Genomic DNA, 26,477 nt, shown 5'->3' on the forward strand with positions numbered 1-26,477 from the left:
CTGGGACTTATTTATGAGCCTGAGACCCTGGCTGGACTCAGGGCTGCTGAAGGGCAGGTTAGGAGGGGACAAGTGTGTGTGGGGGTAATGGCTCATGGTCCCCTTTCCTCTCTTTCCCCAGCACTTACTCATTTAGCACCTGTAAATGGAATATTTTTAATATAAATATTAGCGGTTAATGAACCTGGCAGCTGTATTTCTTTACCTCATTCTATTCCCCAATAACCACGCAGAAAATCCAATATTTATTTAAAAACTGCACCTCAATAACTGAGCAGTTAAATGGTGTGATTGAAACTTCTATGCTGATCTGGCTACTTCCTAGCCCCATCCCATGATACTTGCATATCACTATTGACTTGACTCTTTGGGCTTCGGGTGTGTTTCCACGATCTCTTACCAGACCTTTTCCTTCTGGCTTCAAATCCTCCATCTTCCTAGCTGATCTGATTCTTCCTCTCTCCTTCCTCTAATTGGTGGGTGTCCCACCCTATTCATAATTCTGCCCACCCACTGGGGTGATCAGCACTTACTGACAAGGCAGAGGATAAAGAATAAGGATTGTTTACACAAACTCTAGACAGGGGATACTTGGTGTAAGCATTACAATGCCATGAAATGGGATCTGAGGGCAGAGAAATCAGCATTTGAATAACCCAAGAGTCAACTCTACCCAGTGTACAAAAATAGGGTGCCTTCAAGCGCCCACTGCTCGAAGGTGGACCTGCGAGCTCTTCCGCTGGGAGATAGGTGTCATCCTCGACCAGTGCTCTCTGCAGGTTCCCAGCCTGCCCGGTCCTGCCAGGCTCTGCTGGGGGTTGTTAGGAAGTCCTAGCTCCATGCATGGATCTAGTTCTTCACCCCTACCTTGGCCACGGGCCGAGAGACACCTGTTGTCTTCCGTGGTCACCAGGTAGGTGTCTGGTAGCCCGTGTGCGTTTGGGCCGCTGCCCACCGGAGTCTGCTCTGACCCTGGCTTTGTTTAGCAACCCTGTGACAATGTCTCTCACCCGCCCCAGGTGCTTCTGGACTGGATCAACGACGTGCTGGCGGAGGAGCGCATCATTGTGAAGCAGTTGGAGGAGGACCTGTATGATGGCCAGGTGCTACAGAAACTTCTGGGTGAGTGCTAGGACCCCACCACGTAGTGCCATCCTTCCTGCCCTGGGGCTCTTGGGAACAGACCCATAGCTTGGCGTACACCTCCTGCTGGCCCCATCTGGGGTTTCATTGCTGTTAGTCTCCATGGTTTCTCTGCTGGCCAGCGCATACCCAGCCCTGGGGCTGCAGCAGGTCCTCTCGGATGCTCACGCCGTCATGGACCAAAGGAACAGCGTTCGGAGAGGAGTCAGGCCCCTTATCTCATCTCTCAAGCCACCCGTGTTTCATCTTGTTATAAACACTGTTAAGATGGGACGGGGTGGGGGAGAGGGTTGGTCTCCAACAAACCCATGTGAGAGACCTTGTCCTTGTCCTGACTCATGCTTCCAGGCTTTATTGTCCCCCAAGTTCTGGCTGACGATGATTGAGTGTGTTCTCCAGAGAGATGGGTGGAAGGAAGGATGGTCAGGTGGGCAGCCTCTCCATCAAATGCTCCCGAGCCTCCCTGAACACTGGTTTCTAGGTCAGTGAGTCACGAAGCAGACATCGACCTACCCCGCCCTTCTGGAGCTGCGGTCTGTCTGAGCAGACAGTGACAGATGCTGTGGGTCTCAAGGGTAGTTAAAGGCCATACAGGTGCCATATGACTAAAATGGGTGGCCTTACAAAGCACTGGGGTCTGAGCCTCAGGGGGAAATGAGGGAAGAGAGGCCAGGAGAACGGAGAAGAACAGAGTCGGGAGTGAGGAGTGGCAATGTTCACGATGCCTCACCCTGGGGCAGTGATTCATGCCGGTCGGTCGTCCTAGCACCTGGGATGCTGAGGCAGGAGGATTGCTAGTTTAAGGCTAGCCTAGCCTACATATCAAAAGCCTCTCAAACAAAACCAAACCACAATGAATGACAGTTTCTGGACCGGCTCTGACGGTGGCTGGCCCTGTTGTGAGCATGTCTTGTGGGCTGTGCTGTCACCTCTGGCCGCCTCGGTGGCGACTGAGGGAGGTGGTGAGGTATTGGCTCTGAGGCTTCCAAAGGCTTTTCTCTCTCAGCTGTTTGTCAGGTGCCTTGGGCACAAGTCCTGTTCGTTCAGGTCCTGTTTTTCCTTACCTTAGCAGGTTCTCCCAGCAGCCCAAGGGTGGGACCAGGGACCCAGCAACTCCAAATGCCTTTTTATCCCAGGCAATTTGCCCTGTTCTTTTCCGACTTCTTCCAACACCCCTCCCCCCCACCACCCCCTTTTCTCTTCTGTCTCTTATGACATCTTTGAAGGGCTTGGGCATCTTGACCAATGTAAGTCATATGATCATTTTTTCAATTTTCTTTTTTTTTTTTTTTTTTTTTTTTTTTTAGGTTTTTCGAGACAGGGTTTCTCTGTGTAGCCCTGACTGTCCTGGAACTCACTCTGTAGACCAGGCTGGCCTCGAACTCAGAAATCCACCTGCCTCTGCCTCCCAAGTGCCGGGATTAAAGGCGTGCGCCACCACGCCCGGCTTATTTTTCTTTTTTAAAAGTCTATTTGTTTTGATTTTATGTCACGAATGTTTTGCCTGCATGGTGTCTACCACTTGTATGCAGTGCCTGTGGAGGCCACAAGAGGGCATCAGATCCCCCCTAGAACTGGAGTTTGTGGCCGGTTGTGAGCTGCCCTGTGGATGCAGGGAATTAAACCCAGATCTCCTGAAAGGCAGCCAGTGCTCTTAACCACTGAGTCACCACTCCAAGGTGCTTTCCTTAGTGTTACCAAATACGCCTTTGTGCCAGGACTGGTGCAGAGCCCATCGCTTTACATTGCCTAAAGTGCTAGGTTATCGGTAGTGATGGGGAAGGTCATGTCCTTAGACAAGGTGATGGCTGGCAAAAGACGTGCTGAGCATCTGGGTGGCCATGGTAACCCCTCCGGGAAGCTCACAGCCCAGCAGAGTTCCTTGTACAACCTCAGAGGCTGAGAGTCTGTGGCCAGGCAAGCAGGATCCAGAGGCTGAGGCAGGTTTGTGAGCAGGGAAGGAGATGGGATCTAGAGTTTGGCTAGGCTGGGAAGACAGACAGACACAGTCAGACCTGGTTGACAAAGGCTTTCCTTCCAGTCTGTCACAAGAGCCACCGGGGGTTTGAGCAAAGCCATACCATGACCTGTGTTTACAAAGGTCACTTAGGCTTCTGGGTGCAGAGTGGGTAGGATGGAGGGTTTGGGGTTGGAGCTGGGTGAGTGCTGTTAGCCGAGCCCCAGGCTTCAGAAATGGCTCTCATCAGAGGGGGATGCAGAGGTAGACACAGGAACGGAGTGTGGAGGTCAGAGCTATGGACCGAGCAGCTAGTGAATGATGGGTGAGGATTTGGGGTGAGTCTACCTGTGTGGAGCCTGCTCCTGGGGCAGGAGTGCTCCTGCTGCTGAGGTAGGAGTGCTCCCACCGGGAGCAACCACCTAGAGCTGGCACTTAGCACCATGGGACCAACCGTTCCCTGGAGACGGGGTTCCAAATTCCTCAGTGGGCTGAATGCCGAATAGTCAAGAGTGAACGTGGATGTTTGGTTAAGAATCTCAGACCTTGAATAAGGTTCTGTGGTTCAAAAATGAAGCCGGAGAGTGGGTGAGCTGCTGGAAGGAAGGGTGCTTGCCCTAAGCTGACGGCTTTTGATGCCCGAGACCTTCGTGGGGGAAGCGGGGAACTGACTTCCAAAAGCTGTCCTTTGGCTTTCACGTGCATGATGTGGCACACGTGCCTTCAAACACAGGCTCTCCCACACCTAATTAATGAATTAATTAGGGGCGGGAGGTTGAGACAGGGTTTCTTTCTCTATGTAACTCTGGCTGTCCTGGAACTTGCTCTCTACACCAGACTAGCCTCGAACTCAAAGATCCACCTGCCTCTGCTTCCTAAGTGGTGGGATTAAAAACATGTGCCAGCATTGCCCAGTTAATAATTTGATTTAAAGAATACGGCTGGACCGTGAGGAAGGTTTTGTAGACACACAGGTTTTATGGTGAAAACATCGGAGCTCAGCTTTTCTCTGTAGTATTCTCCTACAGTATTCCTAGTGTGCTGGAAACGGGCACTGGTGTGCTGAAAACCATGGTACACGCTTGGCTCTGTCTGCTGCCAGCTGCGTACCACATGTTCAGACCGAGCATCTGAGATGATTGACCCCCAGCTGAAGCTAAGGCAGCGCACTGAGCTCTGAATGGTGTGCCACAAGGTCACAGTGGATGGTGAGGCTACCCTGGGTGGTTCACCTGCCTCCTCTCCAGGGCTTGGAGTGTGTGGCACCAACTTAACTTCTTTCCGACTCTTGGACCTGGTGATTGGGATGGTGATGGCAAGGCGTGCACACACACACACACGTGTGTGTGTGTGTGTGTGTGTGTGTGTGTGTGTGTGAGTGTGATGCTCAGAGGTCAGTGTCAGATATCTTCCTCAGTTGCTCCCCACCTTATTTCTTTGTTTTTTTGTTTTTGTTTGTTTGTTTGGTTGGTTGGTTTTTCGAGACAGGGTTTCTTTGTGTAGCCCTGGCTATCCTGGAACTCACTCTGTAGACCAAGCTGGCCTTGAACTCAGAAATCTGCCTGCCTCTGCCCCCCAAGTACTGGGATTAAAGGCATGCGCCACCACTGCCTGACTCTCCACCTTATTTCTTGAGGCACAGTTTCTCACTGACCCTGAAGTTCACCAGTTTGGCAAGATTAACTGACGAGTGAGCTCTAGGGAGCCTCCTGTCCCCCCCTCAGGAGTCACCCCCATCTGTGCTGAGATTATAGGCGAGCATTGCCACACCCAGACTTTCCTCCTGGAGCTGAGTTCAGATATTTTTAAGCCACCCGACTTGGGTGCTGAAATCTAAACTTGGTCCTCATGACTGAGCAGCAAGCACTCTCTGACGACCCCCCCCACCCCCACCCCCCCCATCACCACAGCAATGCCTTTTCATTGGAGCGATCCCTCCAGTTGGCACTGCATCTCAGCATCACAGGGCACACATCACAGGGCACGCTCTGTCTTTGCATCTCTACTACTGGCCATGGTTGATCATCAACAACATTGATGTGTCCCTGGTCCATCTTTGAGAGCAGGTGTTGGTGACTTCTTGGGCACATCTTTTTCGGTTCCGCCTTCTGCTTGCCTGGCAGATACAGTACTGGCCTGAAGCTGAAGGGGCTGTGAATCCCACCCTGTTACTTCTCCCGGCCCTGTAAAGTGAGGCTTGAGGCTTGCCCAGGCTCTGCTGTCTTTGTATTGTGAAGTGGTTGTTATTCTCTCTCATTTGAATATCTCCAGTCGGTACTTGAGAAAGAAGCGGCTTGCTAGCCTCTTATGTCAAGTGGGCTGGACGGAGAAAAGGACAATGGGAAGAGTGTTCAGGGCTGAAGAGGACATCAGTGTGTCTTTGCACGGTTGTGTGGGCAGCACCGTTTCTGATAAGATGCAGTGGTAACTCACACGGCCCCCGGAGACCAGAGGTTCCAGAAGTGACCTTGATGTAAGTGGTGGCCTCTTGGGCTTTCCGAAAGCAGAGCTAGATCAAATAAAGTGGTGCTGGCCGAGCAGCAGGGCCACAAGGCTGATTTCAGTGGTGGAGCCAGGCCTGGTCAGGATGAGAGGGGAGCCAGCAAAGAAGTTCGGTGAGATCAGCATGTGGGAAGGGACACCGAGGAGTGTCACATGGGAGGAGGAGGAGGAGGAGGAGGAGGAGGAAGTATTCCTTAGTTATTTGAATTATATATTTTTTTTGCATGGGTGTGTACATGTGAGTGTGACCATGTGTGTCATGGTGCATGTGTGGAGGACAACCTCAGGTGTCATTTCTCTTTCCTCTGTGTGCGAGGCAGGGTTTCTTTGCTTCTGCTCCCTCCAGACTACGTGGCCCATAAGCCTGCACCTTGATTCTTGTTCCTAAAGGAATTCTGGGATACAGATACACACACACACACACACACACACACACACAAATCCACACATGCATGCATGGACACATCTGGTCTTTTGTATTCTGGAGCTAGGATTCAGGTTCCCACACTACACAGAGCAAGGGCGCCACTTGCTGAGTCCTGTCCCCAGCCTGAGGAGGTGTTTCCAGTGGATGAGAGTTGACAAGGAGGATGGTATGGGCCTTTGGACTTGGTTGTGTGACACTCAAGGTTGAGCCGCCAGGGTACTGAGAGGAGCCCCTATTCTTGAGATGGAATGCTGGGAGCAACAAGCCCTGTGGCAGGCCAGGTTTCAGCTTGGCGGGGTTTTACCTCAAGGCAGTGGGCTGGGTGGGATGTCCCTGTAGGATGCTGAGGGGTTCCTGGGCCAGCTGGTCCTCACTGGGACATCTTCAGTCCTTTCGAGGTACGCTATCGCCCTTAGTTGCTTGCTGTGCTTGAGGGTCACCTTAACCTTTCCCTGTCTCTTCTGGGTTGGTAGATGAGGCCGTGGCACATCTGCCATCCCAAACAGATCACTGTGTGGTTGATACGCAGAGAACCCTCTCTGCCCTGTCTCGTGGACTTACGGCATCATGGACAACCTAGGGCAAGACAACGGGGATGCGAGACCGGCTTTTGGGGCTAGGTCATATCTGCAAATCCCACGTTCATATATTGCCACCAGTGCTGGCTACTTTTTATGTCAAGTTGACACTGGCTGGAATCATCTGAACAGAGGGGTCTCTGTAAGATTGGACTGTGGGCAAGCCTACAGGACAGTGGTTCTCAACCTGTGGGTTGTGACCCCTGCAGCAAACTTCTAGCTCCAAAAATATTTACATTGTGACTGATAACAATGGCAAACGTCCCAGCTGTGAGGTAGCCGTGGAAATAATTTTTCGGTTGGGGGTTGGGAGTCATGGTATAGAAGGGGGTAGCAGGAACCGGGAGGTCGAGACCCCTTGCTTTAGGACATCTTAATTAGTAAGGAATGTCTCCAGGTTCTTGCCCTGCTTGAATTCCTGCCCTGACTGCCTTTGAGGGAGGACTATGAGGGAGGACTTTGAGGGATGTGTAGTGAATAAACCTCCTCTCAAGCTGCTCCTGGGTGTGGTGTTTCACCACAGCAACAGTAGCCTTAACTAAGGCAACATCCAAACCCTCAGACCTTAGAATGTGGCTGCATTTAGAGGCACACTTAAAAAAATTTTTTTTCTAAATGATTTTTTTTTAAAAAATTTTTTTAAAATGATTTTTTTTTAAAAAATTATTTTATGCCTATGAGTACGCTGTAGCGGTCTTCAGACACACACTAGAAGAGGGCATCAGACCCCATTGCAGATGGTTGTGAGCCACCATGTGGTGGCTGGGAATTGAACTCAGGACCTCTGGAAGGGCAGTCAGTGCTCTTAACCACTGAGCCATCTCTCCAGCCCTAGAGACACATTTTAAAGAAGTAATTAATTTGAAATGAGGTCATACCTCTGCCAGTGTGACTAGAGTCCTTGGGAGAAGAGACTAGACAGGGGAGGTGCTACACCCCCAAACCCAGCACTTGAGATGCTCAGGCAGGAAGACTGAGAACTCAAGGCCAGCCTCAGCTACGTAGGGAGACCTGGTCTCATAAAAAGTGGGTGGGTGGGAGCTTAGGAGACAGCTGCACACAGTGGGGACACAGAAGCCACAGGAAGAAAACAGCCAACACCTTGTCTCAGACCTCTGGTCACAGAGGTGGGAAGAGGAGCCTCTTGTAAGCCAAGGCCACCACTTGGCTCTTCTCCATAGCCCTCGATGACTGGTCTAGTTTCCTCCCCTTCTCTGACTCCTTCTTGTCATTCCCGGTGACATGGCTGGTGGCACGGGACAAGAGGGCATTCTGGGTTCTCCTTCACTCTTCTTCCTCCTTCCCTGTTCCCTTCCCCATGCCCTGCTTTGCTCTGTCCTTGACTGCTGCACACCCGTGGGCCTGGCTTGCTGTGTGTTCTCATGTTGTTCATGCATGTAGCTCTGGGTGTCCCTGTGACACGGGTGACAGACAGGTGGTGAGAATCCATGGACGCAGGCACTCCAATCCCCAGAGGCAGTGTGGGATCATCAGTGTTTTTCTCCCTCACACTCACCTCTGCCCAAACTGTCGTGTGCCTGTTTACGGTCCTTGATAGTCACATTCACTGTCTGTCACCCCGCTTGTCTTCTCTTGTTCCTGCTTTTCGGGCACCTAGGATAACCCAATATCTGTTTGTGTAGTGAACATGTGATTGAAAGGCTGTCCTGTGTGCCATAGATGGACGTGTGCCATCGCATCCTGCAGACTGCAGAAGAGCTTGACCCTGCTATCTGCAGGAGACAGAATTTGGGGACAAGAACACTGAAGTCCTGGGCCCAGTTAACATGTGTTGAACAGAGCTTTGTGTGACCTCAGTGGGGTTCACAATCTCAGTGACAATGAGGCTGATGGCAGGCGTGCATCCTCGGCTAAGGATTCGGTAATCACATTCCAGGAAATTGCCTCCAGTCACCCTGGGTCTGGGCCTTAGCTGGTTGGCCGAGGAGCCCTGTCAGGGATCATCACATCTTGGAATTAAAGACTAGGAGGGGAACAGGGCTCCTTGCTTGGAGCAGGAGCCCCGGGAGTGCTGGCTGCTGCTGCTGCTGAGTCTGTGGCTACCTCCTCTCACCTGCTGCCTCCCCCATTCCCGAAGGAAATCGAAGCCTGCTGGGTCTCGTCCAGGTAATTGAATTCCAAAGTGAATGTGACAATTCTCACCAGAGTTCTTCCTGCTTGCTCTTAGAAATGACATAGTCACAAACTCGGCAAATCTCCAATCAAACTTCTTATGGTGTGGAAATGTTAGAGACGGGGAGAAGGGGAGCCTGCGAGTGCGGGGGGGGGGGGGGGAGGGGGAGCAGCGCTAAGATCTTCTTATTGTGTTAATGAAAATCTGCAAGTGGGGCCACCCTGGGGCAATCCCCCCCCCACACTCTCAGCATCTGTCCTCTGCAGCCAACCCAGTAACTTCCTCTTCTGCATCCTCCACTGCAGACTTCGGTTTTAAAGCTATTATCAGTAGTAGTGCTATTGTATGTGTATTGAGGGAGTGTGTGTATATTTGTAGAGGTCAGATGACAACCTATTGAGACAAGGTTTCACTGTGGAACTCTGACAGACCCAGAGTTTGACCTTGAACTCAAAGAAATCACTTGCCTAAATTGTGGGGGTTTTTTTGTTTGTTTTTTTTGAGAATTTTGTACATGAGTACTATCTTTTTTATGTATTTATATGAATGAGTACACTGTCACTGTCTTCAGACACACTAGAAGAGGGCATCTGATCCCAGTACAGATCGTTGTGAGCCACCATGTGGTTGCTGGGAATTGAACTCAGGACCTCTGGAAGAACAGTCAGTGTTCTTCACTGCTGAGCCATCTCTCCAGCCCCCACACGAGTACTATCTTAACACCATTTCTACCTTTCCAACTCTTCCCATGTCCCCCAGTCCCTCTCAAGTTCATGACTGCTCCTTTATTATTTTTACCCCCTGTCTCTGTCTGTCTGTCTGTCTGTCTGTCTGTCTGTCTTTGTGTACAACCTAATGAGTCCATTTCCTGCTGTTCATGTGTGTGTGTATGTGTGTGTGTGTGTGTGTGTGTGTGTGTGTATGTGTGTGTGGCACGTGCGTGCATGTAGGGCTGACCACTCGGTACTGAATAATCAGTTAGGGGGATCCTCCTCCCTGGAGGAGACTGGTATTCCTTCTCTCAGCAGCCCGAGGTTCTTCATCTAGGGGTGGGTGGGCTTTGAGATGTCTCTGTCCGTCCGTGTTGGCATGTCACCTGGTGCTGTCACCGTCGGGTCATGAGGCTGAGGTTTCCCGGGCCCAGCTTTTCAGGCACACCTAGAATGTCCTAGCTAGCAGCAGGCCAGAGGACAACATTTGAGTCAGCTCTCTCTTTTCACTGGGGCTTCTGGTGCCTGGCTATCACCACGCTTGGTCCCCATATACATCTTGAAGGTTTCTTTTCCACTTATTGCACATAAGCTGTTCCCAGCCTCCATCCTTAGCATCCCCCTTCACTTGCAGCGTAACTTTCTCCCAGTAGAAATGGCCTCCCAAGTCTCGTGATTCCTGGCTCAACACAGCACCTGGGTTTGGGCTAAGAGGCTGGACTCCTAGTACCTTTGCTCCAGCCAGGGCACAGGTGGCTCCAGCCCCTCCTGCTCTGACACTCCCGCTTACTGACAAGTGTCCTTGCCTCCACAGAAAAGCTGGCACACTGCAAGCTGAATGTGGCAGAGGTGACACAGTCCGAGATCGGGCAGAAGCAGAAGTTGCAGACCGTTCTGGAAGCCGTGCAAGACCTGCTTCGGCCCCACGGCTGGCCGCTGCGTTGGAATGTGGACTGTGAGTGGCCTCTGCCTGGGGGTTGTCACTGTGGCCGTTGTGTCCCGGGAGGCCTGGTGGTTAAGAACCAATGCATCCTCTTGACCTGTCCTGCCAGACACCAGGTGGCAGAAGAGAGGTCTGGGGAAGCTGGGGTGGGGAGCTCTTAAGACCTCTTAAGACCCAGTTAAGGGCACAAACACACACCAGCGCTCAGTGCTCCCCACCTCCACCCCCCCCTACCTTCAGAGGCACAGCTCTAGGATTTGTTTGTTTTGTGTGGGTCCGAGTGCATGCGTGTGTGGAGGTCAGAGGTCAACCTTCCCCAAGAAGCTTGCCCCTTGTTTGTTTTGAGGCAGGGTCTCTCACTGAGACCTGTAGCTCACCAGTGCGGCTGGCCAGCGAGCTGAGGATCCTTCCACTGCTGACTCCCCAGTGCTGGGATTACTAGGATGTGGCACCGCAGTTGAGCTGAGCCCTCATGTGGCAGGCATTTTATTAACCTGAATCGTCTTCCCAGGCCTTGTTTGTTTTGGAGGGTCTCATGTAGCCCAGGCTAGCCTTGGACTCCATACGTAGCCAAGGCTGACCTTGAATTCCCGGTTCTCCTGTTTCCAGTTTCTGGAGGCTGGGTTTGTATGTCTAATCCACGGAATTCTTGTTGGGACTTGCCACCAGACACCCAGTACAGTTTACAAAGCGAACCTATCGGCCCATTGGGGGTGGCCCAGGGACCCATGATAGCTCAGGAATGTCACTTGCCAGCTGGCTTGAGGGGGTTGTGTCACCACAGAGGGAGCAGGAAGGGATGAGTTGACTGAAAAAGCCGATGGCTTCTGTCCCATGTCCCTACCTCCTCTGGTTCTTTGTAAGGCAGGTGTGATGTGGTCTGGTGCGCGAGACTGCACTTCAGGGCCAGGGCTCCGTGGCCTGCATAGAGAACCCAGATCTTGGCTGTGGAGGTGGGGCTGGCTCTGCCCCTGATTTCTTGGCATAACTTTAGATCGACCCATCCTTCCTTCCCAGGTGTTGGGCCTATGGGTAGGAGATGTCCCACCAGCTGCAAATCCCTCCAAAGATTTGCTCCAACTCAGACTGAAACTTTACATTCAGAGAGCGTCAGGGCAGGCAGCCAGGACTGACTGCAGCCTAGAGCAGTCCCTATCCTTGTCACCCATCCCCATGGGGACAGCTGATTGCCTCGGAGCAGAAGTTAACCCAGTGCCAATGATAATGGCATATGTTATTATGGCTGGTATGTGGCTGTGACCTACCCTTCTCTCTGTAGCCTGTAATTCCCCTCGTTAAAAGACACACTGCTCTTAAAAGTGACTGGCAGGGCCCGGCATGGTGTCACACACTTTTAATCCTGGCCTTCAGGAGGCTGAGGCAGGTGAATCACTGTGAGTTTTAGGCCATCTGGTATAGGCCAGCTAGGGCTATAGAGTGAGATCCTGCCTTAAAACAAACAAACAAACAAACAAACAAACAGACTGAAACATAAAACCTTGGTTGTCAAGTTGCCTTGGAGCAACAGGAAAGGAATAGAGAGAAGTCAGGCGACAGCAGGCAGAAGACCCCTGGGACCTTAGCATCCCTGTCTATCTGAGATCTCTTTGTCCTTCCCTAGAGGTCTTCTTAAGAGATACCCTTGAGGGCTGGCAAGATGGCTCAGCAGGTAAGAGCACTGACTACTCTTCCCAAGGTCCTGAGTTCAAATCCCAGCAACCACATGGTGGCTCACAACTACACGTAATGAGATCTGACATTCTCTTCTGGTGCATCTGAAGTCAGCTACAGTATACTTATGTATAATAAATACATTTTTGGGCTGGAGCGAGCAGGGACTGAGCAAGCGGGGTTGACTGGAGTGAACAGAGGTCCTAAAATTCAGTTCCCAACAACCACATGAAACGCTCACAACCATCTGTACAGCTACAGTGTACTCAAACACATAAAATAAATAAATAAATCTTTAAAAAGAAAGAGAGAGAGAGAGCGATACCCTTGAGGGGCTGGAGAGATGGCTCAGCGGTTAAGAGCACTGACTGCTCTTCCAGAAGTCCTGAGTTCAATTTCCAGCAACTACATGGTGGCTCACAGCCATCTGTGATGGGATCCTACACCCCCTTTTGGTGTGTCTGAAGACAGTGACAGTATATATTCATATAAATAAAGTGAATACATCTTTAAAAAGAAGACATACCCTTGAGATGGGTCCCTTGCTGGCTACACCCTCTGACCTGAGGCCTCTGTTTGCTTCCCCCTCCATATCAAAGCTATCCACGGGAAGAACCTGGTGTCCATTCTGCACCTCCTTGTCTCCCTGGCCATGCACTTCAGGGCCCCCATCCACCTTCCTGAGCATGTCACTGTGCAGGTGGTGGTCGTCCGGGTGAGTACACTGGGCTGTCGTGTGTGTGTGTGTGTGTGTGTGTGTGTGTGTGTGTCTCTCTCTGTCCGTCTCTGCTGGTGAGGCAAGCTGACTTTTTCTTCTTGTAGTTTTCCAGCCTTTTCCCCCCCCTCCCTGCATCCCAAGAGCCTACCTTTTATTTTTCCCTCTTGATAAAATGCATATCTCACCCTGGTTCTTCGAGAAGTGATTGGAGCGGGGACAATGGCGTTGATTTTGAGAGCGGCACACGGGCGTTGAGGTTTAATTTCCCAGATTTCTGGAGAGAGCGTTCATTTCTCTCCAAAGCCACCGAGTCGGAATTCAATCCCCTTGAACGTGCTTATTACTCACTGGAGGAGGCTGTGACCGGCAGAATGAAATAGACGCCCAAATTAAAGGCTCTCCACATTTGCTCCGTATTATAAGCCATCATCTTCTATTATTTCTTTTTTTAGGTTCATTTCTCTTGATTTACTCAGAGAAGGGAGCCAGGACCTGGGGTCCTGCTAACGGGGGTGAGGCGGGGGAGGGGCAGTCGTCATGGATCTGCTGTGAGGGCTGTCCCGGGTTTCAGTGTTCAAGCTCACAGGTGCTGGCCGGGCTTGGTTCCTGTGCACAATTTCACCAGGAACCACGTATTAAGCACCTACTGGGTGCCAGACATTTGCCTGAACTGCTGGGGACCCTGAGGGAGGATAACCCGTTTTGGCCTGGAAAGAGCCACCCTATCTGCCAAAGGGCTGAGGTCACGCTTGGGACCTGTATGTCGGCGTTTACGCGTCTGGAGACACTCAGCTACACTCTGTTCTCTGGATTTTTAAACTTATCTGTTTTGTGGTCTGTGGTCTACATGGACCTGGCTGAGCCTGTGTTTTCTGAAGCCATTCCGACCTCTCTACTGCCCTGGGAGCTTTGTGCTACCCTGCCGGGAAAGCCCCCATGTCTGACATTAAGCGGAAGGTCACCTGCCATTTCTCCCTGCTTCCTTCCCGATCAGGATATTTGTGGTCAGTGAGAGTGACGTGACAAGTGACGCAGACTCAGGGGGACCATTCCTGCGGCCCTAGACTTGGCTGCTGGCTCCTAGGCAGCGGGCCGGGAAAGTCTTCCCAAGGACACATGGGAATACGGTTCCTAAACCTACCTACGTCAGCCCAGGCCTCAAGAGTACTGAGCGGGCTCACCATCTGGGTATTTTCTTTCAGTCTTGCACGCTGGTCCAAGACAAGCTGGGGGTTTTTGGAAAATCTGACTGCCCCTTCAAGCCCCCTCCAGCATGCTGCCCTTTGACTGGGATTCCTGGGTTGTCTGCGCTGAGTCCAAACGAAAAGAAACTGGGCAAGGAGATCCAACTGGATGGCAGCCGCCCAGTCCCTACTCAGAACTTCCTTCTGCCTCTCCTGAGGTCCCTCCAGACCGTGTGCTCACTCGCTTGCTCGGGTGACCTGCCAGCTTATTCGAAATGAGGCAAGGCGAGGCATGGATGGAAGGCATGAGATCCAAGCCTTGCTTAGCCCCCCCCAGCAATGGAAGCAGTGGGCAGACCTCTTGGTTTCTCAGGGCTGCGCTGATCGGCCTACAAACTCGGGGTGATCTTGCTAACCTTTCAATTATCCGGCTCCGAGTTACCAATGACTTTGTGCCAACACCAACGCCCGGCAACCAACAGGCACCTCATTCATGCCTATATAAGTAAGCGAACCCAATACCCAGAGTCTTCCTTGGCGGGCGCTGTGGAGTGCCAGTCAGAATGAGACTGGGAATGAGCCACGTGAAGTCCCCAGCTACATATTTACTTGTTCACAAGGACCAGTCTACAAGATCCCTAGAGCCAGCTCAGGGAAGGGTGAGGGGGCTACCTGGAGAGGACTCAGGTTCCTGTCTCTCGGGAGCTTCAAGCAGGGACCTGCAGGGTACTTTGGCTGGCCTCTGGGAACTTCTGGTGTATGCGGGCTGCTATGTGCCATCATCTCTGCTGTCCTACCGCTGCCCCGTGTGCCTGCCAGGGTTGCTGCGGTGAAGGACCACTAACTGGGGCTCCCAGTGGCAGGTGGATTTCTCCTCCCAGCACTTCCGGACTTCAGAAAAGCAGTCCTCTTTGCCCTGTTCTGTTTCTGCCAAGGCTGGGCTGTGTTCAGTGTCCCTCGTTCACTGTCATGGCTCTCTCTGTTTCTGCTCTTTCCTTTTGGGGTGTCCCACTCACCCCAGCTGCAGGGCTCATCACTACATGGCCCATTCTTAGCTAGTATTGGAAGCCTAGAAGGAGAAGCAGGTTCCGACGTCCTGGGTAGCCATGTTTGGGGGATCCCGTTTGAGCAAGTGCTCACATGTTCTTTCTCTGGAGTCCCCCCCTCCCCCATCCCCCGCATGACTCGTGAACTACCCATCTCTCCTGCCTCACCCGCAGAATATGGTCTCTAATTGGTGTTTCTTGCCTGGAATGTTTCTCCCAAGCTTTGCTTAGTGACCATATCCCAGGGTACCACGGAGAACAATTTGAGGGTAGTCCCAGGTACTGAAAGGGTCTCCCTTGTGTCGTCTGGAGTATACCCGCCCAGGTGTGAAGTGTGCGCTGGGGTTCGTGGCCTTCCTTTCTAGGCTGGTGTCCTGCCCAGGGTCACCATGAAGGGATTTCCCATGAGATCAGCCTGTGTCTTCTGTGTTGCCCCTGCTCCGTGGTCTGTGTCTTGATGATTTATTTGCTTTGGGGTTTTCAGAAGCGGGAAGGCTTGCTGCACTCCAGCCACATCTCAGAGGAGCTAACCACGACCACAGAGTAAGTGGAGGGCAGCCGCTCCTCAGGGTTCTGTACCTCAGGGACCCATGCCTCATGCAAGGCCCCAGGCCCCTGGCCCTGGCTTCAGCCTGGGACACTAGGCTGGGGAAGCCTGTGTTCATTCCTCCATACTCTTTAGTCTTAGTGTGTCCTTTTTTTTTTTTTTCCTGTGAAGGGACTTGCCTGCCTTCTTTCTCCACACAGTCCCTCCTGAGATTTCCATGTCGGTCTCTCACCTCAGAGAGAGTCTCTCACTCCTTATTTTAGGAGGTGAACTGAAGGGATGGGTTAGTCAGTGAAGTGCTCGCTGTGTGAGCATGAGGGACCCGATCCTCAGCACCTGTGTTAATAAAACAAAACAACATAATTCAGGGACAGGGTTATATATCTATAAATCCATCATGGGGGTGGCAGAGACAGGGGGATCTCTGGAGCCCATTGGTTAGTCTTTCTACCCAAATCAGTGAGTCTCAGGTTCAGTGAGAGACCCTGCCTCAAAAATAAGGTGGAGGAGAGTCAGTCTCTGGCCTCTACATGTAAACACATACAACACACACACACACACACACACACACACACACACACACGCGCGCGCGCACACACACACTCACACACACACACACATGCAACACACACATGCAATACAGACACACCATATACATTATACACAATTAAAAAAAAATTAAAGAAATGTTAGGGTGCCAGGCGTGTTAGCTCAGGATAGCCACTGAGACTCCCGCTCACACAGGCCGGTCATGTCCTGCTTGTTTTCTGGTTTTCCTTTCCCCTTGTCTATCAACAGTTGCTCTCTTAGAGGGAGGTACTGTGCGACCAATCAGAACTGTCCTAAGGTGGACACTGTTGAGTCCTCTGATCTCTTCGAGAAAGCCAGACCTTTCAAACGCCTAGAGAAACTTGACCCTAATAGCCAACCAGATAGTGTACCATGTGTGAGGCCCCACGGTACCCCAGGATGGACAGGAAGAACTTAACACCTCTGTTCCTCCTGAAGAAACCGGTTTCAGTGTTTCAAACATGGACGGTGTTAGCCAGCTCACCAGTTCTGTTCACAGAGACGCTAAGGCTGTGTATTCCGTACGGCCTTTCCGCAGCTGACTGGAACAGAGTCCACCGGGCATGGAGAGTGGGCTGACAGATAAGCTGAAGACATGGCAGTGTGCTCTGGGATGTGTGTATGTCCTGGTCCTGTAGTTCCCAGGGAAAGGCAGATAGCGGAGGGGGTAGGATTAGGGGTGGGGTGGGGGCGAACGACGGGCTGGTGTGTGCTGTGACAGCACCGTGGGCCTATGGATGCAGAAGGGCGAGTTCAAGGCTTGGTGGCCTGTCTCGTGAGACATCACCCCTAAGTCATATCCTTTCCTCACAAGCCCGCTCTTAGCTATGAATGGGCTCAGCCAGGCAGTTCTTGCTGTGCCTGGTCCTGTGATAGGCACATCTGAACACTTGCCAGAGCCTGATGGACCAAGATAGCTTCTCTTACACATAACCAAGGTCAGATGCCAGCCCCCGAAGGCAGCCTCTGGAACACAGCTTTTGTGACCTTGAGGAGACATTTCCCAGATTTCACCTTAATGATGCTGGCGTCTTGTTTATCACGGCTGATCCTTCGGTCCCAGCTGACCAGAGCCACAGATTATTTTTAAAATATCGCATAAATAGCCCCATAGAGTGTTTGAAGGACTCTTAAAATCTCCTCTGAAACTTCACCAGCCCGGTTTCCCAGCCTGTTTCCCAAGTTCTCACAAATGCTCATTCATCTTTAAGCATTCAAATGGCTTTTCTAGCCCAAAGTTCCAGACTCCTTCCACATTCGCCCTCTATCTCAGTGGTTCTCAACTGCATGAATGCCGCGACCCTTTAATATAGTCCCTTATGTTGTAGTGACCCCCAACCATAGAATTATTTTTCGTTGCTACTTCACGACTGTAATTTTGCTACTATCATGAATCATAATGTAAATATCTGAGATGCAGGATATCTGATATGTGATCCTGGGGGAAACGGTCGCTCGTTTGACCCCTAGAAGGATCTCAGCCCCACAGGTGGAGCAACGCTGCCCTATCTGATGGGCGTGGCTGCTAGAATCAACATGCTGCCAGTTCCCATGATGCAAATGATGTCCCCTCCAAATGATATGCCAGGGTGGTCACTGTGTTGGGAACGAGGGCAGTTTGCTGCCACTCTTGTGCTGATTAGTCACCTGCACGTGTCCCTCACCTCTGTTAGGCCAGAGCAGGGTGTGTGTGTGTGTCCATTCCAATTGGGGGCCGTGGGGCTGGGTGTTGGGGTCTGGTTGGCTCTACTAAGACTTGGTCTAAGTGTCCATTTGACACCTTCTTCTTGTTCACAGGATCATGATGGGCCGGTTTGGTAAGTACCCTGGTTTGGGGCTGGGCAAGGTGAGACCCCTGGGTATGCACCATCCAACACAGAAAGCTCTGCAGTTCTCAAGATCATGCTTGTGAACTTGTGAACTTGGACAGGAGGAGCGAGGTTGTAGGGACAGAGAGGCCAGCCTGGAGAACGTCTCTAGCTTACCTTCAGGGAAGGGAGAGAGAAAAGGAGGTAATTTCTCTCTCTCACCTGACCTTGTCCCCTGGGCAAGAGAGGGCAGACAAAGGGATCAAAAACCTGCGGCTTCATTTAAATTCTCAGAGGCGATTCTGGCTCCCTGCATGGGCTGGGAGGGAGGCTGATGTGGGCAGAAGTTTAAAACAGAAGGAAGTGGAGAAAGCTGTTTGAGGAAAAAAAAAGGAAGCCAGATAGAAGTTCCCAGCTCCTTTCCAGATCCTGGGGAATCCTTGGGGGCGGGGCAAGTGCCACCTCCAAAACCCAGTGCCCTTCTCTGACCTGGAGGTTGTAAAAGGCCTGAAGGATGAGACATCTCAGCACACAGCTCTGACCGTCGGGAAGGTCTTGAGTTTGAGAGAAAGCTGTGGCCATGTAGCCCCTGAGCCCTTCTGATGGACAGGTGTTATGCTTGCTGGGAAAATTCCCAGGGGAGATGGGGGTGGCAGACATGGAGTCATGTGGGACCCCTGCTGGGGATCCAGATCTCTCCCTGTCACCTCCTCTACACAGAGGAGGCTCTGAATCCCTGGGGATCACAGAGGCAGGAGGATGATGAATGGGGACCTGAGAGTGTGGCGGTGTCACTTGTGTTTGGGTTGGCCCTATTTCAGGTTCAGAGGATTTGAAAAGAGTTGGCTCGGCTGGGGGAGGTGATCCTGGGCCCGGTTGGTATCTTGGGAGCCCTGACAGCTGGGAAGAACACCTGGTCACAGGTATACAGGATGTGTCTCCCAAGGGGAGAGCCAGGTGCACCAGGACTCAGTCACAGTGCTGGGGACATCTGAGGCCACAAGAAACCTCCTCTGAGGCTGCGCTCATTTCACTTCTTGCAGGCTCTGGCGTAAGATGAAACAGGCTATTAGCCAGTGACAGGCAATTAGTTCCGCCCCCGCCTCGCACTTGTGCTGACGCAAGGAGGTCTCCTGGTTACGGGGCTGACAGCCTTAGTTTTGGTGCAGTGAGCCCCTGGGCTCCCAGGCATCCTCTTGGGGGAGCAGCACATGGCTGTCCCAGGATTTCTGGTCACTTCTGACCTCACTGCCCTGCCAGGGTCTGGTCACACTGCTACCATTGGGTGCACAGTTGGTTCCCACCCAGCATCTACTTTCGGCTTCAGCACACGCATTGCTGAGGAAGAAGGTCAAAGCATCCCTTGTCGCGGTCTGTTTGCTGTCCACAGTCCAGGATGCTCTAGACATCACATCCCCTTGATCTCTCACCTCCTGAGTGTCCAGACCTAACCTTGGGCTCCCCCACTTCCACTACTCTCTGGCCTAAGACGCCCTCCTGCTAAGTTACCCAGAGTTCCCTCCTGTGCTGGCTTAACTGTCACTCACCAGGGAATCACCAGTCACAAACCAGCCACGCACCCGTCCTGCTACCCCCGGGTTGTCTTCGTTATGTCTAGAATCATCTGACAAACCTTGAGCCAGCCGTGCTCCCAGGAGCCTCAGGGTTTGTGTGTGTGCTCCCCTCGACCCGGAACACTGGTGCAGATGTTATGCTTGTAGGCAGGCACACCCGTGTCTTTCCCTTTGTTCAGGGCTCTCCAAGTATCCTGGAGGCAGCCACTCATCCCAAGCCAGCGTGATCTCAACAGCCCTCCCTGCACCACTGTCAGGTGTGAGGAGGTTCCTAGACAGCAGGCTGAGCCTCCTAGGCTGGGCCTTGCTTGAACCAGCCTCCTTGGCCTTCAAGCACTGTGCAAAGGCAGAGCGTCTCCTCTCTGGCCACTCTTCCCTAAGGCCAGTAGGTTGAGGGGTGGGTACCCAGCCTCTTTCCGGCAGTCAGTCAGAGTCTTGTCCTGCCTGAGGTACAAGCAAGTTTTTCCTCTCCCTGGAAACCAGTCTCCTGGGAGCTGGGAGGTTAGAGCTTGGTCTCCATAGCAACGCCTTGCCAGTTGCCTTTTCTCTAGCTAGTGGCCCTTCCTCCCAGGTCTCCTCTACCACCACTCAGGAGCCCTTTCTGGTGCTGACAGGATTGGGTGGGCAAGGGTGGAGACCCCCCTGCTAGTTCTGGGCTCAGTTGGCTGGGGCCCAGTCTCTCCCGATTGCCTTTCCAGCAAGAGCCTGTTGTTAGATTAAAACTCTGACCTGACGTTCATACCCCTGGTCACTGTGCACGCAGGTCACTGCGCTAAAGGACTCAGCTCCTGTCAGCCTCTCTCCCAGCCCACCCTGCTCTTGAATCCACTCTGGCTCTCCGTGTTTCTCTTTGCATGTTCTGTTCACTCTGGCTACGATGCCCTTCCTCTTCTCCTCTCTCCAGCCAGCCTGGCTCAGACGGCAAGCAAGCCTCTTTCTGCAAACCTCTTGCCCGCGGGTGCGAACTTGGATGCTGCCAGAGACCAGCTGGACAGAGTTGGTCAAACCCCAGAAGCTGAAGGTTATAGGAGGGGACCTGTGGGGTGGCACCTTGATGCCAGGTGGCCTGTATCTCACTGTGGCCCCAGCCTCCGCTTTCAAGAGGAGTCGGAAATGTAGATTAGGGAGAACCTTCCTAGTCTAAATGAGGCGGAGTTAGGCTCCAGGTACAGACCTGGGACCCTCCTGTCTGTGTGTTTCCAAGCTAGCGACTTAAGGAAGGAAATTGATGGGGACCCCAGACATGCGTGGGAATTGGGCTTGTCCCTGTGTCCCCACCCTGATCCTTGATGCTCACAGAGGCGGTGGGGAGTAGGCATGGTCATGCCTGTTTACAGGGGAAGAGCCCTTTGGCTAGGGGGAATGACCTAAAGTCTGTGGACTTTCTAGTCACACAGTGAGGATTTGAACCCAGCTCTGCCCTGTCCCCACCATCCCAGGTCCCTCCTCCTGGCTATGGAGCCACATTTTGTGTCCTCTAGGCCCCAGGTAAGCAGCCAGCGTGGGAGGCGCCCAACAGCCTCCCACACAGCGCTCTGCCAGCCCAGCAGTGGCCCAGCTAAATAAACCCGGTGACGTCAAGAGCCTGAGCTCTTGGGGCTTTGCCTAAGCCGCTTTGCAGGGCTGCACTTCTTCCGAGAGGACTAAGCTCCTTTTGCCCCTTTACAGATTGTTTTCTGGGGGATAATCTGACTTAACTGATTATGGAAGTGAGTGACATCTGGTGCTGAGGGTGGCTTTTTGTCCCCACCAGCCCTTAGAGGGAGGCACTGCCTGCCCCACCCCTACTTCCCCAACACCCTACCCCCAGACACAAAAGGTCCCTTCTCTCCGGTTAGCCTCTCACCCTCCCCAAGGCTGAGGAAGAGGCCCCAGGTTGGATGGAGCTGCCTCCAGACCCTGGCGGCAATCTCTGGCACCTTCATCTTGGGGCTAGGTTGGTAGGGGGCTAGCTTTAGACCGTCCTGTTTGGCTATTCTCCCCCAGAACCCTGGCTCTCTCAGCTCACCCCAGCCTTCTTTGCTCTTCTCCTTCCTCCTCCTCAGCAGCCCCTGTCTCCTGAGGTGGGGGAAGTTCCCCCCTGTGCCTTACCCCTCCGGCCAGAACTCTGTGTTGGAGCTGGGAGTGGACCTATCTGTTAGTTCCTTCTTAGAAGCCCACAGTTCCCCAAGAACCAAGAAGACAGAAGATCAGGGCCCGGCTCCCTCTCAGAGCCTCCCCTCCCGCTACAGCACTGTTGGCCCTGGAGCCCCCAGGCCTCTGCTTGACCTGGGCTGCAGTCATCTATCCCAACAACTTCTGTACCCCCACTTCTTACAGATGTAAACAGACATTTGGGGTTCAGAGGGCACCTCTGGAGGGATTCCAGGTTCCTGTGTCCCAGAATGAAGAGCAGAGCAGAGACACACAGTCGCAGCCAGAGCAGACTAAGGAACATCCACTTCTGAGGGAGAAAGTGCGACCCCCAAGTGCAGAGCTGGGCTTTCCTGTTACCTTAGAGCCTGGCTTTCCCCTCCTTTGCCTAGCGAGGATATTTTGATTCACTTGCATAGAGTAGGCTTTTCCGAGTGTGTGCTATTTGTCCCATGTAGTTCACACAAATTCATGTGTCAGCACGGCTCACTAGCATCTTAAATCTGCCCCCAGGGGGCGTGCCGCACACGGTTACAATGGGCCCCAGGGCCACCCGCAGACACTTCTGGAGTGCATGTGTGTCCTGAGCCAGCGACACAGGCACATTTTCGGATTTGGATTTGCTTTCCTTTGTCAGCCCCGTTGAGCTGGGGGGTGGGGGGCGTCCATTGTGGTTAGGGAGGGGATTTGGGGGTTCCAGTGTCCCTCTTCGCCCACTTGTTCCTTTCAGATGAGCTAAGTTTACAGAGGCTTTCTGTCCTCTGGTGGCCTCCAGTAGGGAAGGATGGGGACTTCTGTGCTGATTGTTTGGGTGGCAGCTTGCACAGATGTGGCGGTCAGAGTGAGCAGGTCGTGGCTCACCAGGGAAGACAGAGGTCATGGGTGACCTCAGGTTGAAATAAGCAGCCTTCGGGCATCCTGCTGAGGCCACCAAAGGCTCAGGTGCTGTCACCCTGAGCTCCTCCGCTGAGCTTGCCCTGTTGCAGGAGTCAGAGGCAGGACAGGACTGGGAGAACCGTCCATCTCTCCTAGAGTTAGGAGCTGCAGGGTCCAGCAGACAGCACTGCAAGGAGAAACTATATTTTCAAGATGTGTTATGCGCAAGCCCGGGCCCTTCAGAAGAGGTGACCTTGGAGAGCAACCTGGGGTGTGGGGTGGGGGGAGCAGTGAGGCTCTGTCAAAGGCATGTTAGTGCTTGAGGGATGCAGGTGTGCAGCGAGGCCGTTTTGTAAAGGCTGGGAGATGTGTGGGAGCGTGGCCATCTCATTTATAGCCACGGGAGAGAGGATGGACCACAGTCTAAGAGCCGTGAGAGGTAGGGGTTTGAGGGGCCATTGGCGAGAAGTTGCTCAGTTGTGCATTCAGAGATTCTGGATGCATGGGGGGGGGCAAGGGGGGAGAGTGGAACTAGAGGCCGTGGTCATCCAGAGGTAAGAGGAGGTGGGCCAAGCATGGGGGCAGCGGAGCTGGCCAAGAGTAGAAGAAGGGGAGTCACAGTCAGGGATAGTGCTCTGGGAAGCGCTTCAAGCGCTCAATGTGAACATGTAGGCACCCAAGTGCAACCTGGTACCCCATACCCAAAGCTCTACTGCTACCAAGGAAGCCCCACGAAGGCGTTGCTCATTAAGGCAACCCTCAAGACCCCTGCTCCACTCCTACTCGAGGGGACAGTGTCAACCTGCAGGCTCCTCTGTTCTGGCAGAAACCAGAGGGATCAAGCTGGCTGGAACCCCAAGGCAGAGCCACCAGAGAGGGCTATTTCTAGAACCGAGAGCTGAGGGTTGGGAATCAGGGCAGCCGCGCCCTTTCTAGAACTCTCTGTGTTCTCTCTTGCATGTCCTGCAGAGCGGGATGCCTTCGATACTCTTTTCGACCATGCCCCGGACAAGCTCAACCTTGTGAAGAAGGTAGATTATCTCCCTCCCTCCCTAGCCTGCCCTCCCCCCGCCCCCCCCCCCGGACCTGTGCCTGTTCAGACTCTGTCTAGACTCCGCAGACCCAAGGCAGGCCGAGATGGGGATGAGAGACATCTGAAATTTCTAACGCGTGCCTTGTGTATTGAGACCTCTCTCAGCAATGTGTGCTGTGGCAATACTTTCTTTACAATGGGGTCAGGTACACCGGATCGAACGTACAGCTTGGTTCTTGTTGGCACTGTGCCATTAACTAGAGCACGGGGTTTGACACAGCCTTTTGGCGATAGCCATCAGAGGAGGCTTTGGAGTATGTCAGCCTACCATATTGGGGGCTCGGGTCGGGGGTCTGGAAAAGGTTGCTGATGTTATGTTGGCTTTGCCTCTCTGCCTTGACAGTCTCTCATCACGTTTGTGAACAAACACCTGAATAAGCTGAACTTGGAGGTGACTGACCTGGAGACCCAGGTAGGCGGGGCTTCGGTGGAGGGTCCCTCAACTGGGGTGGGATGTGGGAATACGCAGGACCACCTTGTTTCCCTCAGGAGACGCTCCCAGAGTGTAGCTCTCGGTATTGCTCCAGCCCGACCAAGCTGACTGCTTAGACCCTCCTCTCTGCTTCCTGTAACTGTGACAGCCAGAGATGGAAGGCTGAAGCCAGGGGCTCTGCAGGATGGGAGTCCAGAGTTACAGTGTGGGCGGGCTGGCTCCTTCCCACTCTCGCTGTGGCTCCTGCTGCGTTTCTGCAGGCAGGCTCCGGTGTTCTTGCATCTGTAGATGTATTACTTCCATCTTCTGTGGCCTCCTCCTGTGTCTGCATCTGAGTCTGCATGTCTGTATGCTGCACAAGGCTCTCTGTGCCCCGTCTGCTTCCCAGAATTAGGGTCTAGAAATGGATGCCTGAAAGCAAAGAAATGACACATTGGAATAGACACTGGAATGACACCCCGATGACACAAGGGCAACTGAGACCCTGTGTCCAAGTGAAGGCACAGGCACAGTGTCTAGGGGTTAGGATTCTAGCTTATTTCAGAGAGACAGTTCAACTTTGAGAGCCCACCTCCAAGACTCCATCTGACCCTGCCACCGGCCCTTTGTTGTGAGGGTCTCTGGGTCTAGAACATTCTGTGCCCTCTGCTTCAGTGATGGAGACATGGCAGCCTCACATTTGATCCCGTGACAGTATAGAGACAATGCCCCATCCATCCTGGGGCCAGCAAGATGACTCAGCTGGTAAAAGTGATTGCCAGGAAAACCTGACGACCCGAGTTTGATCCCGGGGGACCCACATCGTAGAAGGAAACAACAGGCTTCTCCAAGCTGTCCTCTGATTCCATAGGGACTGTGACACTGACCTGATGTCCCGCCCCATACGTCATACAAGTTACAAGAATAGTAATAAAATTAGCATCCATTTGGGGGCTAGGGACAAAACTCTTCTGCCATCTGTACCTCAAACACTCCTTCCTCAAGCTAGAGTGTCCTTGTGGTGGTGAAAGTCTCCAAGCATACAACATGCCTTGGAGGCCCAACTGAATTTTCCCCTGGCTTAGTTGTGTGGTTGAGCTTTGGGCCGGAATCCTTGGTGCAGAGACGTCCCTAATACGCAGCTGATCCATCCTAAACCCCTGGGCATTTTCTTCTATTGCTTTCTCTTTCTTTAACTTCTTCTCATTTGCTTTTCTAATTAAAAAAAGTAATTCAGGTTCATCGTAGAAATGTCTGAAAATGAAGATAAGGAAAATAAACAAAAGTTGCCCTAATCTATCACCCTGAGGGCGTTTCACCCTGGGCTTTGTTCCAAGAACTTCTGGGTATTCTGGGTGTAGGCAGTATAGTCTGCTTTATGGAGCGGATTTTGTGTGAGCGTGTGTGTGTGTGTGTGTGTGTGTGTGTGTGTGTGTGTGTGTGTGTCTATGTGCACATACGTGTACGTGATTTGCAAATGCATCTCTTATTCTTGGCTGTTTGTTCATGCAGCACGCTTGCTGTTTGACACTTTAGATTCCCTGAAGCTCGGGAAGCTAAAGTGAAAAGCCGCTTCTCTTCCCTCCCTGTTGTCCCCCCACCCCCAACTCCGCCTGGGTCTCTTTCAAAGTGCTCATGCATAAAACAACACACTCCCTTTAATAACAGTCGATCACACTGGACAGCTGTTGTGTAATTCGTTGTTATTTTTTTTTTCTCCCTAAATACATGGGCATCTTCTTGAGAGAGATGGATATCTCTGTCTGAAGTGATTTCGCTTTTCAGTCTGTCAGAGCGCTCTTTCCCTCCCTCCCTCCCTCCCTCCCTCCCTCCATCTCCTCCAGACAGGGGATTCACCTTTGCTTTGGATTCACTTTGTAGCTTAGGCTGGCCTTAAACTTTGGGTCATCTTCCTGTCTCAGCCTCCTGAGTGCCAGGGTTATAGGCGTGTACCACTATGCCTGGCACTGGACTCTGTTAACAGCAACCTTCTTAGGTTGGGAGGTGCGGCTCAGTAGCATAGCCATTTGCTGAGCGTGCTCAAGGCCCTTGGTTCTCTCCTCAGCACTGGTAAAATCATTCCCTTCCCTTCAGGTGTGAGGCTGCATTGGCATTAAGGAGCCCTGTGATTGGACCCCTTCCTTTTCATGCGCATGCTGCCTAGCAGGTGCTCTGCCCGAGGCTATTTGTGCCCCGTCTGTTTCCCAGGGGGGTTAACATCTAGAAATGAAATCAGACATGAAGGTGTAAGTACAAAGAACCATGCACCATGCAGCATACAGCATACAGCATACAGCATGCACCATGCACCATGCAGCATGTGGCCTGGGAAGGTCTGATCATGGGAGCTGGCACCAGCTGTGTGGGTGGCTGACCCATATCTGCTGTCACCTGCCTTTCTTTTTTTTTTTTTTTTTTTGGTTTTTCGAGACAGGGTTTCTCTGTGTAGCC

At 52.5% G+C, this 26,477-nt stretch overlaps 1 protein-coding gene across 1 annotated transcript in view; it reads left to right on the plus strand.

Annotated features, from left to right (window-relative positions):
- Positions 1-26,477, plus strand: part of Parvb (parvin beta) — an 80,057-nt gene that overhangs the window by 45,885 nt on the left and 7,695 nt on the right. The window contains exons 4-10 of the mRNA XM_021216817.2: positions 1,020-1,122; positions 10,266-10,406; positions 12,665-12,780; positions 15,498-15,556; positions 17,928-17,947; positions 23,491-23,552; positions 23,958-24,026. Coding sequence (XP_021072476.1) covers positions 1,020-1,122; positions 10,266-10,406; positions 12,665-12,780; positions 15,498-15,556; positions 17,928-17,947; positions 23,491-23,552; positions 23,958-24,026 — 570 coding nt within the window. The remainder of the gene's footprint in view (positions 1-1,019; positions 1,123-10,265; positions 10,407-12,664; positions 12,781-15,497; positions 15,557-17,927; positions 17,948-23,490; positions 23,553-23,957; positions 24,027-26,477) is intronic.

This window comes from Mus pahari, chromosome 17 (genome assembly GCF_900095145.1).
Source record: "Mus pahari chromosome 17, PAHARI_EIJ_v1.1, whole genome shotgun sequence".
Lineage (NCBI taxonomy): Eukaryota > Metazoa > Chordata > Mammalia > Rodentia > Muridae > Mus > Mus pahari.